General features: G+C 32.5%; 2 protein-coding genes across 3 annotated transcripts; both read left to right on the top strand.

Annotated features, from left to right (window-relative positions):
- The first annotated feature begins 328 nt into the window (after window positions 1-328).
- Window positions 329-16,346, top strand: LOC129310804 (probable disease resistance protein At4g27220). The gene is made up of 6 exons (XM_054952715.1): window positions 329-380; window positions 572-777; window positions 7,284-10,271; window positions 15,145-15,222; window positions 15,306-15,390; window positions 15,575-16,346. Exons 1-6 carry the CDS (start codon window positions 329-331, stop codon window positions 15,889-15,891), a joined length of 3,726 nt encoding a protein of 1,241 aa, XP_054808690.1. The 3' UTR covers window positions 15,892-16,346.
- LOC129312199 (disease resistance protein At4g27190-like) lies at window positions 10,146-14,491 on the top strand. 2 transcript variants are annotated; one of them, XM_054954827.1, is made up of 2 exons: window positions 10,146-10,277; window positions 11,847-14,491. In XM_054954827.1, the coding sequence occupies exon 2, from the start codon at window positions 11,925-11,927 to the stop codon at window positions 14,355-14,357; it is 2,433 nt and encodes an 810-aa protein (XP_054810802.1). In that variant the 5' UTR covers window positions 10,146-10,277; window positions 11,847-11,924; the 3' UTR covers window positions 14,358-14,491. The 2 variants fall into 2 exon arrangements, with proteins under 2 accessions (XP_054810802.1, XP_054810803.1); XM_054954828.1 differs by lacking the exon at window positions 10,146-10,277 and adding an exon at window positions 11,728-11,771.
- Window positions 16,347-23,995: the final 7,649 nt, after the last annotated feature.

Genomic DNA, 23,995 nt, shown 5'->3' with positions numbered 1-23,995 from the left:
TTGGCCGTCAGTTTATTTCCTTCAAAAAAGAAAAGAAAACAGAGAAGGAGAGGGAGCTGCGATTGCTTTGAAGAAGTTTGATCTTTGAAGCCGCCGCCATCTATATCAGGTTAGCCTACATTATATTTGTCTCTTGCTTTTCACAGTTCCATTTGCTTCTTATTTTTTCTTCTTTGTTGTTTATTTGCATTTATTTGTATTAAGTATTCAAATTGTGATTTTTCACATTTGTCTACACTAACTACGAAAAAGTCCACTCTCTCCTCCAACTTCTCTCTTCCTCTATTGTTCATACCTTAGCCCATGTGAGATTGTGCAAGTTTAGTTAATGATTTTGGGTTTAAGATCTAAGTACGCGGTTCTGTTAGAAGAGTCTCAAGGTCAACATAATCTTATCTAGTTTGTATCCATAAATAATGAGTAATTATATAAAAACATGTACTCTATGTACATATAGAAAAATGGTGCAAATCTTTCCTGAAGTCTTTCGGGGCGCGCAATTTGTATCCTAATTTTTTCGAAGACGCAATGTTCCCCTGATTTCTTTGCCGTCGACTTCCTCCATCTTCAGATCTCCGGCGTCGACATTCCTTCATCCCTTCTGCTCCGTCTTCAAGCTTCTTAGATCTGTCAGCTCCTCCTCCTTCGACGTTGTCGTTTCCAATTAATAGAGGCGGTGGTGTTGACGAGCCAGGTGGCTGCCACGATCAGCGGTTGGAATCTCAAGCTATTAAGTTCCGATTTAAGAGTCAGATCCCACTTCTTCCAAATTTTCAGGTATGTGTTAACTCTAGGCTTTCAATTTATATAAATTTAATAATACTAAAGTGATATGCATGCGTGAAAAATTCATTGACTAAATACAAAACCTAAATTATCTTTGTAGTTATCAACTAATTGGTGTATATTGATTTATATAATCAAATCAATAGCCACTTTAACAAATAAATTAATTAATTATATTTCATTAACTTTGATCCAATTAATTAAAAAATAGAAAATAAGTGATAGTTGTAGAGTTGTAAATTGAACTTCTGTTTATTGAATTTAATTATATAGTTCACTTATTATGATTCATATAAGATTATAAAGAGCAATCCAAATTCATTAAATAATGCAAATAGATAAATAAATATTCCAACAGGTATCACAAACGACGCCTCGTACTCCACCTCCTGCTCTTTCGTAGCTCCGATCCCATGAAGTTTCTTTCTAATCGATCCTTCTTCTCGTCACTCGCTCGAGAAAGTTTTGCCCTTTGTTCATCTTTGTGATCAATTTATTCTTCCTGATTGAATTTTTTAAGCACCAACTTACAAAAAAAAAAAAAGGGACGGAGGTTGGACTTGGAGATACTCATCAGCCCGACCCTGACCCTACAAACCTTGGTCAATCTTCGGGCAAGGTGGGGTGTCGGGCTAACAGACCTAGCCCGTCCACTTTCTGGGTCATGCTTCGAGTTCATTGCCCAGTCCGACCTGGCTATGCACATCCCTAGTTCCACTAATGCAGATAGAAAATTGCAGTCATTCTCGTGAAAAATAAAAAGATCATGGAATAGCAGATTTTCAACAACAATAAAAAAACAATAAATCTTCTCACCTCAGCATCCATCGGTGAGAAAACAAGGAGTAGAGAGGAAGAAAATAAAAAACATAAGTCAAGAAGCTTGTAAGTCAAGAACAAATAGAACAAATATCCAGAAACCACCCCAAAAAAAAAAAAAAGCAACAACAGCAACCCATATCGACCAACACGGAGGAGGGACATGCAATCATGGTCAGATTGGCAGCAAGAATCTCGACAATGGTGAATTCATGGAACAACAATCACTCAGTACCCCACTCGTGTTTATCCAGTATCTCGTTCCTCCATAATCCTAACACTCCGATCCAGATCTTCTCTCAAGCTCTGTCTCCGAGTCGCCGTGATGAGCTCTCCAATCTCTCGAAGTTCCCTTCCAAGCTCAAGTCAATGTGAAGGATCGGCGTGTTCAGAAGGCGATCGATGGGTGCAGAATCGTGTTTGATGATGCAGTGGATTGACTCAATGAGTCAATCGTCGCTGGAGGGCGACGGCAGCGGCGGGAAGATCCTTTCGCCGTCGAAGATCGACAACGTTCAGAAGTGGCTGAACGCTATGATTACGTACCAGGAGACTTCTCTGTACACTCTGGAGGAGTTGAATTCCACCGTCGCAAGCGAGATTCTCGGGGATCTGAAATCCGTTATGAAGAACTCAACAGAGTTCGTGAGTAGTAAGTTTGGATATGTGACTAAAGGTTCCACGCCATGTTCGAATTTCAATATCTCATTTCACCACTTGACTCTCCATTTAAATGAAAAGAAAAGTTGAAAAAAAAAATATAAGAAAAGAAAATAAAAAAAAGTAAAATTAAAAAAAATATTTTTCAACGCACAGAAGAAATAAGAAAAAAATGAGTAAATATTATAATAATTATAATACTCTTATATTAAATATATATGTTTAACGTAACTAGATGTGTAAAAATATATTGAAAGTAAACATTATATAAAAATTAACATCATCAAAATAATCTAAAATCAATTATTTGGTAGAAATTACTTTCATGTTATTATATTTTAAACCAAATAATTTAGTAAAAATATATTATTTTTTTATTTACAAAAAATTAAAAAGTGTATAATTTCTTAAAATTAAATATAGTAACTAAATAAATAAATTTCAATTCAGCTCTTGTTTGGTTGGTGAGAGTATTTTGCTTTTACTTATAGTCATGAGTTCCACAACCAGCATATGAAACAGAACATAAAAAATAATATATATTCATAATATCATAAAAATATGAAAGGCACATATTTATAAAAACATGCAGTTTACAAAGAAGATGGAGACATGCACAACACTAAGACAAAGTAATGCGAGGTCTTTAATTTTTAAGCTAAAGACTTTTACCATCATAAAAATTATGTGAATCAGTATTAAATTATTTTTATAATAGTTAGTATCACTTATTATAGTGTAGTAAATAAATTATTATAGCAAATATAATGTAAATCAGAACATTGAGGTCATGAGGCAAAAAAATAAAGGGTAAAAGATGATGAAGCAAATACTCATGTGTGAAGAAGCAAAAGGGCATATGTGAAATAAATATTTTCCTCTCAAAATCTTTACATTTGTGAAGAGAAAATATGGTGACTCTCACACCCAATTTTCTCCTATATTCTTCCTTCCTTTCACTTTTTCTTTTTCATCCAAACAAGAAAAAAAGTTATTTTTTTTATTTTCTTCTCACATTTTTTTCCTCTCATATTCTCCCCCCATCCAAACAAAACATAAGTGGAAGATAGAACTCAGAGAGACATGGGAGATAAGATAAGCTAGGAAGTTGCAAATAGAGGAAAATGTAGAAGAAGGAGAATGAAAGATATTATAATACTCTTCATCATGTTAACTATAACTTTTTTTCATATTTAAGGAAAGGGTAATATTGTACCTGAAAGTTTTAAAAAAAGTTTAGAATACTAGTCATTTTAGGGATAAAAAATTCAAGACATTTTTACTCTTTAAAATAAATTAAGAGACATTGTGCCTTCTTCTTCTTCTTCTTTTTCCAGTGCCTTTTAAAATGTACCAATCACGCCTCCCAAATAGTTAAAGGATAGATTTGCACATTCCTCCGCTCGCGGTAGCCGAGAGACGTGACCAATGGAGAGTTTGCATAGCACAAATGAGATGATACTCTTGGACCTAAGTCTGTCTTGTTGAATGATCCATGAGGGATCTGGATACGGTGATTTGTTTGTTTGGACAGTTTGGAAAATTAAAAAAAAAAATAGGCATTTAATCCTTGCATGACAAAATTATAATTTATTATTTGCCCTCCCGAATTTTGGAAGGGAGGGGGCGTAAAACAGAATAAGAATTTAAGAAAATTATGAATTGTGGAATTTGAATAAAACATTCTCAAATTCTTTAGGATTGGTTTAGTGGTAACTAATTTCTAACAATAAAATAACACAAATACCTTTAGACTTACCTTATTTGATTGGAGTGTTGACCGGTAACTGTGGATCAAAGAAAGCTATTAATTTAATAAATTTTATAATCATATTTACATATCAAACATTTGAGATTTACAAGTCAATATTAAAATTTACATGCGAAACACTTCCTCCAGCCTTATTAATTACAAGTATCTCCAACATATTTTATAATATAACATGTTCTATTTAAGCATAATTTTTTCACCTAATATCCCTAGCTAACTATACTACTTTATTGGGATGGGAAGAAAAGTTAGGAGGAAAGAGAAGAGAGAGAAAATAAAATTGGAGAAATAATGGACCTGTTTGGTAATATGTTATGGAAATATTTTTCTATTTTTAGAACAAAAGAACAAAAAAAAAATATTTGATAACATATTTTTAAAAAGTATTTTAAAGAATAAAAACTAAAATATTATTTTAAAAAACAGAAAAAATAAGAAAAATATTTTTTTTGTTCTCAAAACATGTTTTACAAAACACTAGTTCTCAGAACAATAAATAAAAAACAGTTTCAAATAGCTCCAATGTTATCCTTTCTTGTGTTTGGCAGGAAAAAACATGCAGAAAATAAAATAAATGAAGTTTACAATGATGCTATACCCTTATATCAATATATTTTGCCTTATGTTTAGTAAAATTAGCACCATAAAAATATTTCAAAATCATGTTGGACAAATATATTTTCATATTTTTCTATTTTAAAACCAAACAATCGAGTAGAAATATATTTTTCTATTTAGAAATCAAAATGGATGATTTTTCTATTCAATGATTTGTGCATGGACATGAATGTGGATTTAGGCCAGGAGGAATACTTGGTCCTAGAGGTAAACATGAGTAAATAAGCAGGCTATTCCTTTAGTGCTACAATTTTTGGGAAGTAGCAAGTAACAAGTTTGCACTAGCGTGCAATGATCTGTTGAGGGAGAATAAACCAAATCTGGTTGCATTCATTAAACCTTGATCAAGCAAAAGAAAAACTACTTGAATAATGAAACATCTCATTTACATTGAACCTATATGATTTGTGGGTGGTATTGGGATATATTGGTAGGAGAATAATTTGAGGAGTAAACTTGAGAACGGATTAGTTCCTCAACATACAGTTAAGAGTAGGATTTTGAATGGTGAATGTAATGCCTTACAAGGTAGGAAGGAAACAATGTGGGATAATTAAGCTGTCATCGAGTACTATGAATAGATATAAATGATGGATGCTTTCAATTATATTGCATCTCTCTTTATAGTAGAGCAAAGGTATTAAACCTAACTTGCATAGATGCAATCCTTTTAAAGATTAGATCCATTTTTGCGGGTTAGTGTAAATAGAAGCAGAAAGAACCATTTACATATGGAGAATTAAAAGCGGCAGGAAAAATAGTAGGTATAACTAAAAATTTAAGTAGGCCGATTCGAATAAGCCCAACCCAAATAGGTCCAAACCTAAATAGGCCCGATTCTCAAAAAAGCTCGAATAATTAAGCCCAACTAGAACTCCTTCGGCTTTGGGATGCCCAAATATCCGAATTTTATTTTAAAAATCATTTTTAATTAATTTTTTAACTTTAAAATTAATTATTTTATTTTATAAAAATATAAAATATATATTTTTGATACTTAAATGATGTATAGGACTCAAATATATGAGATATCTTAGCATAGAATGACTCAAAACTTAAAAATTAATTAATATTTATTATATTTTATATATTTTTTAAAAATAAATTTTTTTATTTGGGTATTCGGGCCAAGTCTGAACCCAATTGGGCTTGGCCCGAATTTCTTTAACCCTATTTGGGTAGCTCGAATAGGTTTAAACATAAAAACCCTAACTTTTTAAAGCTAGACCCTAAATATTTTCAAGCGGGTTCAATTTAATCCGTCAAGCTCATTCAAATTACCGACTTCATTAGTAGGCATATATGAGATCTGCTTGACTAGGGTGTATGTAATGACAAGTGGTAGCAAGATTTTTTTGACATGATTGATCAAAGTTCGAATATATTCTAATCATCAGTCATCACCCCTTGTTATTTTGCTTTTCAACCAAATCATATTTTGAGGCAATGTGGATGCAGCATACGCAATTTCAAGGACCATGTGGTGTTGGCAAGCATGAAGCAGCTGCTTACAAAGTAGAAGAGGGTTACGTTGTGATTGATCAATAAGAAGAAAGGAAGGATACTACTTCCAAGATGTATCTAAATAAGTTTGAATAGTGGAGAGGATCCATATTTATAAGATCGAATCAATAGAAATTTTTGGGTGCTCCAAGAAAGGTATAGATTCTCTCCCTCTTCTTTCCCATCTTTTTTCATTCTTTTTCTTGTTAGCCATTAGATTAGATTTGAACTATTCAGATTTGATCTCTTAAAAATTGTCAAATTATTAAATTAATAAAAATGTAAATGATAAAATTCAAATGACTAAAATTTAAGAAAAACATTAAAAACACAATAAAAGTAAAGTAGTAATAAAATATTTAAAAGAGATCAAATTTGAATTATCCAAAATTTTAATCTAATGGTTAGAAATTGAGAAAAGGAGGAAAGAGAATGGGAAGGAAGAGAAGAGAATCCTCTCCCCTCCAACAGTACCATGTAATTTTAGTACTTGAGATTTTAGATTATGCGTAAGCTTCTACGTACAATAGATGTTGATTTTCGCTATCCTCCCTCTTCCCTCTTGAGGGGTGGGGGATCCCTCAAATAGGTAAACGATTTCTTATTTCAAAGGTACATTAAAGATTTGAATGAATTTCTGGCTTCTCATTTCAATTTAATAGGATTGTGACTTCTAGAATTTTAGTTTCGAACCTCTCCCATTAACTCCGGCCTTCGCTCTTTTTCTTTAAATGTGAATGTGAAATTAATAACAATAAATTACATATAAAAGATAATCGTGCTGAAACACAATGCAAACGTAACTAATCATTATGATTTATGGACACTCCCTCTAGTCATTACTATCAGAACTTGTTTGAGAGAGTAAACAAACCTCCTATAATAATGTCTAAAGAGAGTACTTATGTGTTGGGAATATGATACCGTAATATTTATGTCAATAAATAAAATTCTAAAAAACATAATTATACAATAAAAGAAAAATGCTAGACACGTTGCATCTTCAATATGTACGGTGGCCTCTTTCAACTTGAAACGCTTTTGAAATTTGATGACTACATATTCATCTATTGCACTTGCCTTGCTATTTGCATGAATGACTTACTTTCTACACTCTCTTATTCAGGTCAGATCAGTTTCAATGGCCGACTTTGGAGTCAGTTTGGGGGCGAATGTTGCAGCAAGTGCGGTGACAGCAATAGGACGAGAAGCTCTTTATTGTTATGAATTCAATGAGATTGTTACAGACATGGATGTTGGACAACAGAAATTAGAGTCAACCAGAGCTGGCATGGAAGCCCAATTTAGTAAAGACAGAGTCAACACTAAAGAGCCTTCGGATTACCTTAAGGAGCAGGTGAAGGACGCAAAAGTTCTCATAGCCGAATCGGAGAAGCTGAAAGGGGAAGCAGAAGCAAGCCAGGACTGTTGCAATGGGGCTTGCCCTAACTGGATAGGTCGATACACTGTAGCCAAGAAAGCAAAGAAGAACAAGGAAGCATTGAAGACGCTCCATGACAAATTGGGGCCAAAGCTATTATCACGTCGTCTATCACTTCGACCCATGGGCCCATCAGAAGAATTTATTCCTTTCAAATGCACAGAAGAGGCTGGCAAAGAAATCTTAAAGGCAGTGAGAAATGATAAGAAGATAAGAATAGGGCTTTGGGGAATGGGGGGTTGTGGTAAGTCGTCCTTGTTAAAAAAACTGCAGAAGGAAGTTGAAGACTCCACACCTTACAAGACGGCATTTGCTACTGTGTCCAATCCTCCAAATTATCTAGCTATTCAAGACAGCGTTGTAAGCCGGATGGGCCTGGAATTTGGGCCGACAGAGCGAAATGTACAAGATAGAGCTGCAAGACTGCGTATGGCATTTGATGCAATGGATGATGAAAGTAAGTATCTTATAATCCTGGATGAAGTGTGGGATGTGCTTCACTTAGAAGCCATAGGAGTTCCTGTCGGTGAGAAATGCAAGGTTCTTCTGGGTTCTCGGAATAGACGTATATTTGACATGATGAAATTTGATAAAGATGCAGTGATTCCGCTGCCACTTTTAACGAACGAGGATGCCTGGAAACTGTTTCAAATGCATGCTGGTAAAGTAGAAGATTCATTCCTACAAGTGGCTCAAGAGATCACTCATGAATGTGACAGATTACCTGTTGCAATTAAAGCTGTGGCTAGTACTTTGAGGACTAAAGAACTTCATGAGTGGAAAGAAGCATTCGCGACATTGAAAGATCGTAGGCGGCCACTAGATATTGAAAAAGGACCGGATAATCCTTATACATGTCTAAAATGTAGTATTGATGAGTTGGAAGGTGCAGAAGAGGTATCACTTTATTCATTATGTACTCTGTTCCCTAACAATTCAGAGATTGCCATTGAAGATCTCATCAGATTTGCATTTGGGTTAGGCATATTTCTGGATGTCAAGTCATATGAAAGAGCAAGGTCGAAAGTGCCAACAGTCATTGATAAATTCAAAAGACACAGTTTGCTGCTACATGATGAAGGGCAGTGTGTTAAAATGCATTACATGTTGCGTGCCTTAGCCTTATGGGAAGCGAAGAACAAAGTTCAAGTGATTATGGGTCCCAGACAAAGTCTAGAGGATCTAACAAAGGAATATTATATGAAAGATACAACCAGATTATATGGCCGTAATATATATGTAATGCCAGATCAGTTGAATTGTCCTGAACTTGAGATACTACTAGTGTCCAATGATAATGGATGCTCAACAGAATTCCTAGATGCTTGTTTCAAAGGGATGGTAAAGCTCAAAGTGCTCGCCATCAAAAATACATCCATTGGGATGAACCCAGTTCTACTGCTACCTGGATCAATTGACAGACTAAAAATGCTTCGAACTCTTTGTTTGAGAGGATGGACATTAATTGATATCTCTGTTCACCAAAAATTAGAGATGCTTCACACTGTTGAGCTATCATATTGTGAAATAAAAGGGCTTCCTGAAGAATTAGCAAATCTAGAGGCATTAAGATTATTGGAAGTGTCACATTGCAAAATAGGAGGGAATCCTTATAAGGTGCTTACCAGATGTTCCCAACTGGAGGAGCTGTATTTCGTTGAAAATGATCTTCCAGATATGGTGCAGGCAGATCAAAATGTTGCTGAATTTTTTCACCGAATTGGCTCCTTTAAGGTCCTCCAAAGGTATCATTTAGAAATTGGAGGCTCCATAAATACTTCCAAGGATGATTATTCGTTGTCTAAACTCATATCCGTAAATAATTTTGATGCCTCTATCCCAAATGCAGTAGTCAAGGCATTGCCCCAGACACTTGAGGTTCTTTGCTTTGAAAAATTTCGGGGGAATTGTACAAGCATCGTTCCTGACATATTCCCAACACGGGGTGAATGTTTGGATGAGTTAAAAGAATTTGTACTTCGTGATTCTGATTGCATAAAATGGCTGATTGACACCACAAATGATCAATCATATCAAGCTAGAATCATCTTCTCCAAGTTGCAGGTGTTGAAAGTGGAAGCCATGAAATGCTTGGAAGCCTTATGCCATGGTCCACCTCCTTCTGGCCTTTTTGAGAAATTACAGAAGATGTTTATAACAAATTGTAGCCAATTGGCATCTCTCTTCACAGCTACCTGTGCTCAAAAAATGGTGATGTTAGAAGAGCTGGAAGTGATAGGTTGTGGTGACCTGAGGAATATGGTTACAGTCGAAAAAGATGAAGATATTTCAGTAGGGTCAGTGCTCCCAAAGTTGAACCAAGTCAGGGTAAAAAGTTGTGAAAATCTTGAATGCATAATGCCGATCTCTCTTGCTAGTGGCCTTCTGCGACTGGAGAGTCTCGAAATAGAAGATGCTGCTAAGTTGCAATATGTATTTGGCGAAGACAATCATGAAAAAGATCAAAATCAGAACCAGATGATCATTGAGCTACCAATTATGAAGAAACTCAAGCTCATTAACTTGCGAAACATCATCGGCATTTGCCCACAAAATTATCGTGTGAAGTGGCAATTGGATGAACGGTTTGTGGAGGCATGTCCAACGTTGAGGGATGCATCTTCTTTAGATTCAGAAATAAGACAAGAAGATGATGAGGAGGCTATGAAGCAGGTAGTGGTAAGACTAGTTTTTTATTTATGTGTGTATGTGTGTGTGTAGCCTGTAATTCTTTGGTTTGCAATAGATGGCCTGATTTTCAGATGGGTATAGTTCTCTTATCAGGCCAAAAACATTATAAAATGCCCTAAGCAATCAGTTTATTCTAGCTACGGACCAAATACCTAAATTGCCAATGAGAAAGCAAAGACCTTAAGTGATTTATTTTCCAAGACTCGCTACTTGTTAAAAAGTAGAGTAATTTGTAAGTTGCAATAAACATTCTTCATTTTATGATGGATTATTGAAGATTTTTTACTTAAAAATTTTACAAGTTTCAGTAATATGTATAACCCAATGACCTGATTTTTTCTTTTTTAGTGGCAGTAAACGTATGCAAAGTTGGATTAACTATGTCATGGATAAGCTAAACTGTATTTAAGCTTTAAATTTAAGGTTAAGTGATTTTGGGGGAAAGGAATGTGAAACAGATTTAGATCTTTTCCCTCTATCTTTCCTCCCCGATCTCCCTCTTACATATATATTTTGAATTTCCTGGAATTAGGAACTTGGAAAATGTTTGTGTGCATCACTGTCTCTTCCATTTCAAATATACTTTTAAGAGAATTTCAGATTTAAAATACTGCATATAAAATTCATGCGTTTAAAATTTTTTGTTTGGGAATTATAGAAAATTGAAACCAATAACATCAAGTTACTATACTAGATTAGGTATTTGAATTTTGATGTTTTCATTTCAATTTTATTATTGACTTGAATCTTAGTTTGATCTCTGTCACATTCCAAATTGCATTATTTCTTTCTTTTAATAGGAAAGTGCAAATAACATTTACATCTAAGGGAGAATTTCATCTAAGCCTCTCAAAATTTTATTCCAAATTGAGCACTTTAAGATTCTGAAATTCCACTGCAAACTGAAAGGCTCAATCTGGAAATATTTTTGTTAATTACTTAAATGCCCCTTCTTCTTTTTCCTGATTGTTAACCTCGTTGACAGGGATCAAGTGAATTTATTGTTGTCACGCATGGCTTGTTATTGATTAACGCACAGGCACTTGTTAATAAAATTTTCTTTTTGGTAGGATGGTTTTTTTTTTTTTTTTTTTGGTTTTTTCCAGAGGAGGTGTTTACCCAATTGACAAAAAATACAGGTTGAGCCCTTGGGCTTGCAGTAGAATTTCATAATCTTAGGGACCTAATTTAGAGTAATAAAGTTGCTTGAGGGGCCTCAAATGAAATTCTCCTTACATGTCCTACAAAAATACAAACACAACAAATTAACAAGTCTTTTGTTCATCAAAAAGAAAAAAGAAAAGAAAAGAAAATTAAAAAGTTTCCATTATGATTTATAATATACTAATGGAAAGTATACAATCTAGTAATTATGCCAATAAAACATATTCTAAAACAATAACTATAAAATAAGGGCAAACAATTTAGACGCACGCATCTTCGATATATGTTATCCGATCATTCAACTTCAAATGAATTTTGGTAACTATAGATTCGTCTATGGTGTACTTACCTTGCTATTGCATGAATGACACATTTCTGTTCATTTCTATTCAGGTTAGATCACTTTCAATGGCCGATGCGGAATTGGGAGTCAGTTTTGGGGCAGGGGTTCTAGTAAATTGAGTGTCGGCGATGAGACGGGAGGTTCGTTATTGTTATCAGTTCAATGAGCTTGTTGAAGAGCTGGGTGATGAACAAAACAACTTAATGTCAACCACAAATGACATGCTAGCCCAATTAAGAAGAGAGAGAGCCAACTGTAAAGAGCCGTCATATGTCCTTCAGCGTCAATTGCTTAAAGCAGAGTATCTGATAGGAAAAGCGGAGACGCTTAAACATAAAGCAGAAGCAAGCCAGAGCTGTTGCTATGGGGCTTGCCCAAACTGGATACGTCGATATATTGTGGGCAAGAAAGCAGAGAAGGAAACGGTAGCAATGAAGTATCTTAATGCAAGTTTGAGACGAGAACTGTTGCCATTACTTCAACCCATGGGCCCAGCAGAAGATTTCATTCTATTCAAGAGCACAGAAGAAGCACGCAACAACATCTTAAAGGCACTGAGAGATGATAAGAAGATAAAAATTGGGCTTTGTGGACCGGGGGGTTGTGGTAAGTCAACCCTGTTAAAAGAATTGCACAAGGAAGTGAATGACTCTAAACTTTACCAGACAGCATTTGTTGTTGTGTCCCACCCTCCCAATTATCATGCTATTCAAGAAAGCATTGCAAGCTGGATGGGCCTGGAATTTGGGCCTATAGCGCAAAATGTACGATCTAGAGCTGCAAGACTGTGCATGGAATTTGGAATGGTTGATAAAAAATTTCTTATAATTCTGGATGATGTGTGGCAAGAGCTTGACTTTGAAGCCATCGGAATTCCTATTGGTGAGAATTGCAAGGTTCTTCTTAGTACTCGACGGCAACAGATATGTGACATCATGGAATTTCACGAAATGATTTATTTGTCACTTTTAACAGAAGAGGAATCCTGGCAATTTTTCCAACGTCATGCTGGAGAAATAAAAGACACATTCCAACAAGCAGCTTGCGAGATCACTCGTGAATGTGGTGGATTACCTGTTGCAATTAAAGCTACGGCCAGTATTTTGAGGGGCCAAGAACATTTTGCATGGAAAGACGCACTGGCAACATTGAAAGAACGTGGATGGCCGCTAAATATTGAAGAAGGACTGGATGATGCTTTCACATCTTTGAAATTCAGTTTAGATTCGTTGAAGCATGATGCAGAGGAGCTATCACTCTATTTATTATGTGCTCTATTCCCCAAGCATTTAGAAATCGCTATTGAAGTTCTAATCAGATTTGCATTTGGGTTGGGCATATTTCAAGGTATTGACTCATATCAAGGAGCTAGGTCCAAAGTGCATGCAGCCATTGATAAGTTCAGTAAGTACTGTTTGTTATCGCAAGAAAGACAATATGTCAAATTACACGACCTGTTACATGATTTGGCCTTATGGGAATCAAAGGAAAAAACTCAAGTGAGTATGGGACCTAGACAGATTGTAACCTTGACGGAGGCAAAATATATGAAAGATACAAACAGATTATATTGCCATGATATAAGAGAAATTCCAGATCAGTTGATTTGCCCGGAACTTGAGATACTAGTTGTGTCCAATAATGGTGGATACTCATCAAAATTCCCATATATGTTTTTCAAGGAGATGGTAAAACTGAAAGTGCTAGCCATAAAAAATACATCTATTGGGATGAACCCGGTTCTACTGCTACCTGAATCAATTGATAGACTAAAAATGCTTCGAACTCTTTGTTTGAGAGGATGGACATTAATTGATATCTCTGTTTTTCAAAAAATGGAGATGCTTCACACTGTTGAGCTATTATATTGTGAAATGAAAGAGCTGCCTGAAGAATTAGCAAATCTAAAGGCGTTAAGATTATTGGAAGTGTCACATTGCAAAATAGGAGGGAATCCTTATAAGGTGCTTACCAGATGTTCCCAACTGGAGGAGCTGTATTTTGTTGAAGATCATCTTCCAGATATGGTGCAGGCACATCAGAATGTTGCTGAAATTTGTCATCGAATTAGCTCCTTTAATGTACTCCAAAGGTATCATTTAGAAATTGGAGGCTCCGTAAATACTTCCAAGGATGATTATTCGTTGTCTAAACTCATATCAATAAATAATTTTGATGCCTCTATCCCAAACGCAGTAGTCAAGGCATTGCCCCAGACACTAGAGGTTCTTTTCTTTGAAAAAATTCTGGGGAATTGTACAAGCATCGTTCCTGACATATTTCCAATACAGGGTGAATGTTTGGATGAGTTAAAAGAATTTGTGCTTCGTGATTCTGATTGCATAAAATGGCTGATCGACACCACAAATGATCAATCATATCAAGCTAGAATCATCTTCTCCAAGTTGCAGGTGTTGAAAGTGGAAGCCATGAAATGCTTGGAAGCCTTTTGCCATGGTCCACCTCCTTCTGGCCTTTTTGAGAAGTTACAGAAGATGTTTATAACAAACTGTAGCCAATTGGCATCTCTCTTCACAGCTACCTGTGCTCAAAAATGGTGATGTTAGAAGAGCTAGAAGTGATAGGTTGTGGTGAACTGAGGCATATGGTTACAGTTGACAATGATGATGATATTTCAGCAAGGCCTGTGCTCCCAAAGTTGAACCAAGTCAGGGTAAAAAGTTGTGAAAATCTAAAATGCATAATGCCGATCTCTCTTGCCAGTGGCCTTCTGCAACTAGAGAGTCTTGAAATAGAAGATGATGCTGAGTTGCAATATGTATTTGGTGAAGATAATCATGAAAAAGATCAAAATCAGAACCAGATCATCATTCACCTTCCAGCTATGAAAAAACTCAAGCTCGTTAACTTGCGAAACGTCATCAGCATTTGCCCACAAAATTATCATGTGACGTGGCAATTGGATGAACGGTTTATGGTGGTATGTCCAAAGTTGAGGGATTTCTCTTGTTTAGATTCTGAAATAAGACAAGAAGATGGTGAGGAGGCTACGAAGCAGGTAATACTAGTGCGCATTGGCACACACTATTATTTACAACTTAGCCTAACAATTGCGACAATCACTTGCTAGCTTGACAGGAAGTTCGTTTTTTAAGTCCAAAGGCTTGCTGGTGTCGTAGAAGAAGATGCATCAAAAGTCTTGATGCAAGAATTTGATTTAGTAGTTGACACTCAAGAAGGCCTTTAAGAGCAAAATTTATATTACTTTCTTTTACATTTGTGAATTACTCTCAGTAAATTACACTATATTTTAGGTATATAAAATTAAGTTGATCACTGAAGTTAAACTTAGAAACTAAAATGCATCAATTATCAATTAATGTGCAGAATAACACAGAAACATCAAAGGGAAGTCTTCATAAAAATCCTGCGTCAGAAGAATCAACAGTAGGAACTTCATCACAGGTAGGCTCACTGCACTCTTCTTCATGGGATAACATGATACAGAGGATAAACTAAAAGGCTAAAATTGTTGATCATATATACAGGAGTTGATTGTGAAACAACCACAGGTTAAACTTGAACCGCCACAGATTGTGATAGACTCGCAACAAGCTCTTGAAGATTACAAAGGTATCATTTGAGTTAATCAAAAGAACTAATGTACATATCCAAGTTGCACAAACTGTTAGCCACTTTAAAATTTCAATTGAAATGTTTCCAAGCTTCAAATAAATTGCAACTTGCTGCGATGACTTCCCAAACTTTCTCCTATTTTAAATATTTAAATTGAAATTGGTATCATTGTTATTTGTAGTGTCTCTTCCTCTGTCTATGGATCCAACAGTGCTTTCACCAGGTAGTAGCATCACTACCACTCTCCTGACTGCAGAAGCACTGAGGACTTCGTCTTCAACAAATCAGCACCCTCCAGCAGAGGAGTTGATTGATTTTCATGGTCTGTTTAAGATTAAGGCAAGGCGTGCTTTCTTCCTCGAAGAGGCATTTGTCAAATATCCACATTTATGGCAATGGAAACGCAAACAAAGGACTCCTAGGATTTGCAAGGTGGGATATAAATCCTTGGCTGACATGTTGGCATTCTTAAACTCAGACACCAAAGACAATGGATAATTCAAAGATGAATGAATTTGAAGATCTATACTATGAACTGGAACATTTTGGCTTTGACAAGATGTGGCTGGCATCTGTTCGACAAAGAGTGACGGATATGCAAGCCAATCATAATAACAAGTTGACCTGGCTGGATCAGTTGGAGTCTCAAATAAGCATCTTGGAGAACGACTCAGTGATGCAAGAGCAAGCTTGGTCAGTGTGAAGGATGATCTCTCAAAACCTGAAGATGTATTTGGCTTTTAAGTATGCTTAGTGATAAGACATGAAACTCTTGAGATCACTCTATTTGTCTGAACTTTGATTTGGTTTGTGGTTTATCATACTTTATTTTCTAAGAACACCCCCTGCAATTGTACTTCCAAACAACATGTCAAAAATTGCCATGTTGACTAGATCTTATCTTTCTTTATCTTGGATTTCAAATATCTGTAATAATAGTCATTGTTCTTGTATCCCCACGTATTCTTCATGCTGTGAGTAATATATATGTTATTTGGGCAAATCCTCTAGTTCTTATGGCTCACATGCCTGATCACTTCCACTCTGACCCTAACTTTTTGACTACTAACAGGTGAAAGCGGAAAGACAAACAAAAACCAAAAATCAAAACTTGTGTAACTCCTATTACAGTAGATTACTATAAATTGTTAGAATGGAGAAAGAAAATAATATTTAAATCAAAATAAACTTCAATAGAGTATAATTATATTTTTATTTCGTTCTATATTATCTAACTAAAATCTTCAAAGATACTTAGGCCTGGGTCGTCGCTGAGATTGCTAATGGGTAATAACAAAGAAATTTAAAAAAAAAATACTAATGGAAAATGATAGCATATACAAGTTTAAAATGTTTCTGTATGTTTTCACATATTGCTCTTGAGGAAGGAAATTATTATGTACATTTTCTTTTAATAATTACTTTCTATCTTTTACCAAGATTTAGTAACAAGCTTAACATCTACAATGAAATTTGAACCTACCCTTGCAAATAAAGGTGAAAATAGGTTAAATTAAATTTTGGCTAAATAAACTAAAAGTTTAAACCCAGCCTAAAATTTATATAAGACTTTTGTCTCAATTCAACCCTAAGCCTATCAAATACCTAACTTGCAAGTCTATTTTTTAAAAAAGCTTTATCCTTAACCTTTTAAATAGTCTTACACACTAAGCTTTAAAAGCTTTATATAGGCTTTAAGGCCATCAAAGCCAACACTTACATAAATAATATATTATATATATGTATATTAAATAATAAATAGACTTTAAGCTCATAGGGCAGGCCTTGTGACAATAACCCCAACCTATTTTTTTATAGTACAAAAGTTTGGATAAGTTGGGTTATAAAGTTACTAACGAATTGCTCACTAACAAAGTTCTCACATTAACAGTAAAATTCAAATCCACAACTTTATAGTTGTTGGCCAATCCCTTTGCCAACTAGAGCAACTATTCTTGGCTTGTGAAACATATATTAATTTTCTAATAGATCAACTGGCAACTCAAAGCTTTCTTGTGTTAGAAATGGTAATATACCAAAGAAGGGATGAATGACTTTTCTATCAAATTTTCATACTCTATTTTTTGCTAAAAACAGAGTATGCTATAAGTGTATTTTTAATGACAGCAAGCCTTATAATGAGTACAAAAAAATTATCTCTATTTACCTATAAAATAGATAAGAAGTGTAATATGCATCTTAACAATATCATAATATTCCACACAAAATTACGCTACTAGGATTTGATTAATCCCCTCTTAGTTATCATGATAGAAAAGGGTGAAATAGATTTATAATTAAAACATTTAAAAATTAAGATCTCATTTAAAAAAAACCTTTTGAGTTTGAGGTCAAACTCCCGCCATCTGATGATCATACCAAATATACTCATGCTTCTGTTAATTATCATGTTTTTTATAACTCCTATCATCACACAATCATGATTATTCATATTAATTTTCCTTAAATTCATCTTTCCAAGCACATATATTTAATTATTGAGATTCAATTCCCATCATATAATTTTTAAAAAAAAATTACATCATATAATATACTAAATAATAGTTTATTTTACAAACACTCAAATACCAGACAAATAAGTAAATAAACGAGCTAAATTATTTAGTTATCTCAATTTTTTATCATTAAAAAGGTTATCTATGGAAATTATTACCCTTCTCTAGCTTCTAATTACTCAAAGAGCACTTGAGCAATGGCAATTTATAAGATGAAATACTATATGGCAATTCCCAACTAATCATAGTTACTTAATAGCTCAAATAAGATTACCCAAGCTCCTTAAGTCCTAATCATCTTTTATTAACTTTATTTAACTTCTATTAAGTTAAATAACACCAATAAAGGGTTCCCATAACTCCATAACTCTCATTTTAAGGATAGGGTTTATCCAACCCTAAAGCACCAATATAAAACTCCTTCAAACCACCAATTCTAAGTATAGAAACTTAAATCAATTCTTAATAATTTTATTTCAGTCATTAGATTTGGATCCAAACTCTTGGATCGTGCAAAACCATCATCTTTGATTTCACAAAAGTAAAAGAAATCCTAGTAGAAAGGAAAATTAGGGAGATATAAAGCTTACCCAAAATTTTAAAAGTCTAATTAGTTCCCAATAATCTCAAAATTGAAGCCCTAACAAAGTTAAACCCAGCTCCCTTCTCATTTCCTTTTCTTTCCTCTTCTTTTTTATTCTCATCTAATTTAACTAAAGTTTGTGCCATTCATTGCAATGCACAAGATATTTGCCATGTGTTTCAATATCTCACATATGATTTGGGCCTCCACTTGGGCCTTATTAGCTCAATTATTATCCTAACTCAATTTCAAAACTATCCAAACAACCCAATAGATCCATTAGTAATTCGAAAATGTAATTAACTTGATTAATTCATCAATTTACTAATTTTACCTTTAATTATATAAATTCTGGATTAAAAATTTGATATGTTACAAGAGGAAATATCACACAATCTTAATTTAAAACTTATCTAGTGTGTGAAAAAATACATTCATTTATAGCTCTTGGATACACTTGTTGAAATGTAAATTTTAAAAGGGAGACTTATAAATTTTGAACAGAGATTTATAAACTATCACACATTAAATTATAAAATTGTTAGGTTGTAAATTGATGGGGGATTTGTTAATGATCTCAAAAGTTGACTTGTTGACTTGTAAATTATATGGAAAGATTTGTAAACAGAATTGATATTTATCAAGTCATTAAATAAATATAAAAGTATCAATATTTTAAAAAGATATTAAATAAAAATATTATTATTACTTACTGACAGTATCACTAGGAAAGTAATTGGTCACCGGTAGACAGTCAAAGTAATTGATTAAAATGGTGTTTTAGTCTTTTACATAATTAAAAAAAATAACATTAGCCACTTGGCATTCATTTCTAATTTTTGAGACTTAAAATGGCATCAATTTTCTAATAGAATATTTATTGACAAAATTACAAAGGAGTCCCAATTAAAAAATTTATTAACATATAGGTTCCATGAATTTGTTAAAAAAAAAAAAACTCCTAGGCCTTCTTCGCTTCGCTAGAACAATTTTAATGGAAAAGACAGGAAAAAGAACAGGGATATGTTTCAGAAGCATGTCTGATTTGCTGGAAAGAATGAATCGAATCTTTAAAACATATTTTTCTTAAATTAATTTTTAATAATGTAAAAAGACAATATTACCCTTCTCTTCTTAATCGAACCACATTTGTGAAAATACAAAGGAAATGAAATAGAAAATGAAGATTCGAGTGCTCTTTCTCCCATAACGGCAAAGGTTGGGAGCAAAAGGCTGAACGAAGATTGTGGTGTCACCATTGGTGGAGCGACATGTAATTGACGGGGGCATATACCCCTTTCCACTAAAAAAAAAAAAAAAAGTTTCAGAGTATAAGGTTTTATATTTTAAAATTTATACTATTTATTTATTATACTTTGCACTATTTATTTTTATATTTTAAATTTTAAACTCATTTTAATTTTACTTTTTTAATCTAGATCTATTCAAATTTTTAACTTAGCCTCATGAATATTAACCTACAATTTCACTATACTTAAATGCCAATATTATTTATTAATTATTTAAAAATAAAAAAAATTAATATAACAAAATAGACTTGCTCCTCGTCCTGAATATTACTCAGGGGTTGGTTAAAAAAAGACAATGATAAATAATAAAGATTTAAAAATCAAGAGTAAATTGAATGAATATTTTTCACTAGCTCGTTATACTTACGAATCTACAATTAAAAGTCAGGTAAAAAATAAAAAAAAAGAGCAATAATTGATATGAAAGAGATAAAAATATCTTTTTTTGTTTGAGAATTTTAGCTCCGTGATTGCCCTTCCTGATTCAAGATTTTAGTTCCACCACTGGGTGTCGCCAGAAGGGAAGGCTGGGATAAAAATTGTTTTCCTAAAAAGATAAAATTTTCCTTGGCCTGGCCTCAAGAACCTGAATTCCACTCTCTTCCCTTAATGAACTTTAAATTTGATTCCTTCGTTGACAAATTCCTGCCAACCAAACCAAGAATTTTCTCTTTCCTTTTCCTTTTCTTTTTCCAAAACCCAAATTCCAACCAATCAAAGGAGATGTTAAATTCTAGATGACTTAATTGTAGTTAATTTAATATATAAAATGATATAAATGTTTTTGGACTCGTACCTCTTTCATTAGGTTAACCGACCCACAGGTGGCATGCGGCCGTTGACCAATCACAGGCCACAGTTGATTGATTAAAAAATAATTTTTTGAAAAAATATTTTATTAAAATATTAATACTTTAATTTTTTCAAGTCATCAATATTTACAAGTGAAACTTAATATATTTACAAGTTAATCTCTTCCAATATTAATATATGCTTTAATATTTTTAAATTAAATTTAGTAAATTTACAAGTTAGATTTGTAAATTTGTGAAGCTTAACTTGTAAATCTGTAAAATTAATTATAAATATTAACTTATTGGTTAAATGCTATTTTTTTTATTTTCTAAAAGCATTGAGCATCATATATTAGTAAGTGGGAAATATTTTTTTAATTATTTTTAAAACTTTTACAGATATAACCCATATTATATAATCAAATCAAACAAACAACTCAACATTTATTATATTTTATATTATACTTAATTTATTATATTTGTTAATAATATATTATTGTATATCAATAATAAATATTTATGAATTTATAAATTTTTAATAATAAACTCCTTGTAACCATACTCTCAAATTTTAAAAAATTTAATTCATATTTTGTTAGACATAAAATTTTTTTCAATCATTGGACCAATTTATTCATGTTCTTTTAGGGGCAATTTGGTCTTTTTATTAAAAGCCTGTCAATTTCACCGTGATTTGCTTAGTGTATGACATCTGGGGCACAATGACCATCTGACGAGGTTTATTATTTAAAAAAATGCTACCAATTACACTTCCCTTTTGACACTTACATCTTTGTAAAATAAGGAGAAAACAGGCTTATAAAAAATGTGAAATCTAAAAACAAAATGAAATAATCATTGGAAAAAAAAAATACACACACATGAGGAAATGCCTTTGTCAAAAGATAAATACTCTAATGTTCCACATGAAAGTAAAATCTATATATATTTATATAAAAGTAGATTTATAAGGTTAGGTATGATGATTTCACTTTAAATTATAAATAAAACTACCTTATCCTCACATCTCTTTATTATCTCTTAACTTTCTATTAACTTGTTTGTAATTCATATTTATAATTAAAAAATCATGTTATATTATTTATAATTTAAATTTATAATTAAAAAATACCGCAAACTTAAGTCTAATGATGCCATATATTTTTATATTTTTATTTTATTGGTCATTATTTAAAATATAAATAAAACTAACTCACTCTCACCATTATCGTAACATCTCATTAACTTGTTCCTAATTTTAAATTTCAAATTTAAAAATGATTATTTTTAAAACCATCAAAAATCACCTCCCATTATCTTCTTAAATTGTCAAAGACCATTCCACATTTTTTTTATATTTAATTCAAAAACTACTCTTCTATGAAATCACTATCTCAAATTATGTATATGTTAGAAGACGGGATGTGAAAGCTTCCTTCTTTCCTCATCTTTCTCTTTCTCCTTCCCTTGCCTGTGGTGTTTAACAATTTCTTCTTCTCTATTCGTTTTCTCAAGTAGTTTTTCTCTTATGGTATGTTATGATTCTTTTTCTTGATGAATTCTCCTCATTATAGATTTGTTGTCAAACAAATGCACTTTCAATGCTCTACAATTGATTCGAAATGGAATTTCATGTTTGTGCATTTTGATTCTTATTTTCGTCCATTCTGTCCTTTGCATTATTATAAGCTTTTATAACACTATTTCAAGTCAGTCCTCCATATGTTTGTATTTCCATAAGTCCATCTTAACTTTATAATTTGTATTTACTAACCATATCAACATCTTATGAGTGACCCTAATATTTGAAAGATATACAACAACTCTAATATATTCATCAATATTGTAGGTAGATGACTTTATCTTTTCTTATAATCCCCTCCTTTTTGTTCTTGTAAATGGTTTGCTATAGAATAATATATTCATAGTTATCATCTAAATTACTTGATGTCTTCATTTGTTTCCCGTTTAAAAGTGTCAAAAATTATAGTATTTCTAAATTTAATGTATGAGTTAATTATTTTTATTTAATAACAACTCACTCCAAATGTTAAAGTAAATCTCACTATTTATTTAAATTATTTTCTTTCATATCCCGTGTATAGCACATGCCATATACTAGTTAAAAAGAAAAAGAGAATATCTCAATACTCAAATTAAATGAGGGTGGCCTCTATCCACACTAGTGAAATTCATTGGCATGAATTAAAAGAACATCTCTAAGATTTCATCAAATTATGAACATACAAAGCAAAAAAGGAGCAGTGCATATAGCGAGTAAATTATCCGTTATTCTTACTATAGACAGCCCATTTGAAAAAAGAAAAACTGGCAATAAAATTCTTTTTAAACTATGTAAACAACACTTTAGTTTGTCAAAATGCTATAATTCTCCTGAAATTTTAAGAGATTTTTATGTAATGAACAATTAATATAAATGATTAAATTATCTTTAATTCAAATATCAATTATCATTCACAAGTTTTATTTTAAAATTTATAATTTTTCTTTTTAAAATCGTAAGAATTCAAAAGAAATTCACAAGTTTCCATTTAAAATCATGATATTATTCAAGTGTTATAAATATCGATTGTCATTCATCAGTTTTATTCTACGATTCATAATTTTTTTTTAAAATTGCAAAAATTTGATAGCAATTCGTAAGTTTACATTTAAAATCCTGATATTTTTCAAGTGTTATAAATATTAATTGTCATTCACAAGTTTTATTTTAAGATTCACAATTTTTCTTCTTTAAAATCACAAGAATGTAACAACAATTCAAAAGTTCGTATTTAAAATCCTGAACTAAAAGCAATTTAATCATTTATATTAATTCTTTAATAATAAAAAAGTCTTAACAAACTTTAGAAAAATTATAACATTTTGATAAACCAAAATATTATTTATTAATTTAAAAAAATTTTATTACCATTTTCTCTTGAAAAAACCAATTCTAAATGATGACATAGGGTGAAGGAACAGTTATTTCTACCTTTCAATGTATCTCTCTTACTTCACCCCTCTCTTTCTACTCTACCCCCCCGGCTTCTCTCTCTCTCTCAAAATCTTCCCTCTCAATTTCTCTCTCCTTTACACACAAAAGAAAGAATCATCCACATTAATGTGACTCAATCAAATCCTAATATAGATATCAAATCTAAATCATTCATTATATATTTTCTCTTTTAAATTAATTACTTAACATTATATATTTTCTCTTTTAAATTAATTACTTAACCTTTTATCATTTTAACTTTTTACTAGACATAGATGATCTCGAGCTATTATGATATTTTGTGGATGATCATTACTTTAATTTTATGAATCATTATATTTAAGCCTTATCTCATTCATGAATCAAATCACGTTATTAAGTACAGGAACATTCACATGTAC

Source organism: Prosopis cineraria, unplaced genomic scaffold, assembly GCF_029017545.1.
Source record: "Prosopis cineraria cultivar Desert tree isolate PC_DT_omini unplaced genomic scaffold, ASM2901754v1 PC5, whole genome shotgun sequence".
Classification (NCBI taxonomy): Eukaryota; Viridiplantae; Streptophyta; class Magnoliopsida; order Fabales; family Fabaceae; genus Prosopis; species Prosopis cineraria.
The sequence above is the reverse complement of the archived record's forward strand: the minus strand, read 5'-3'. Positions and strand labels throughout refer to the sequence as shown.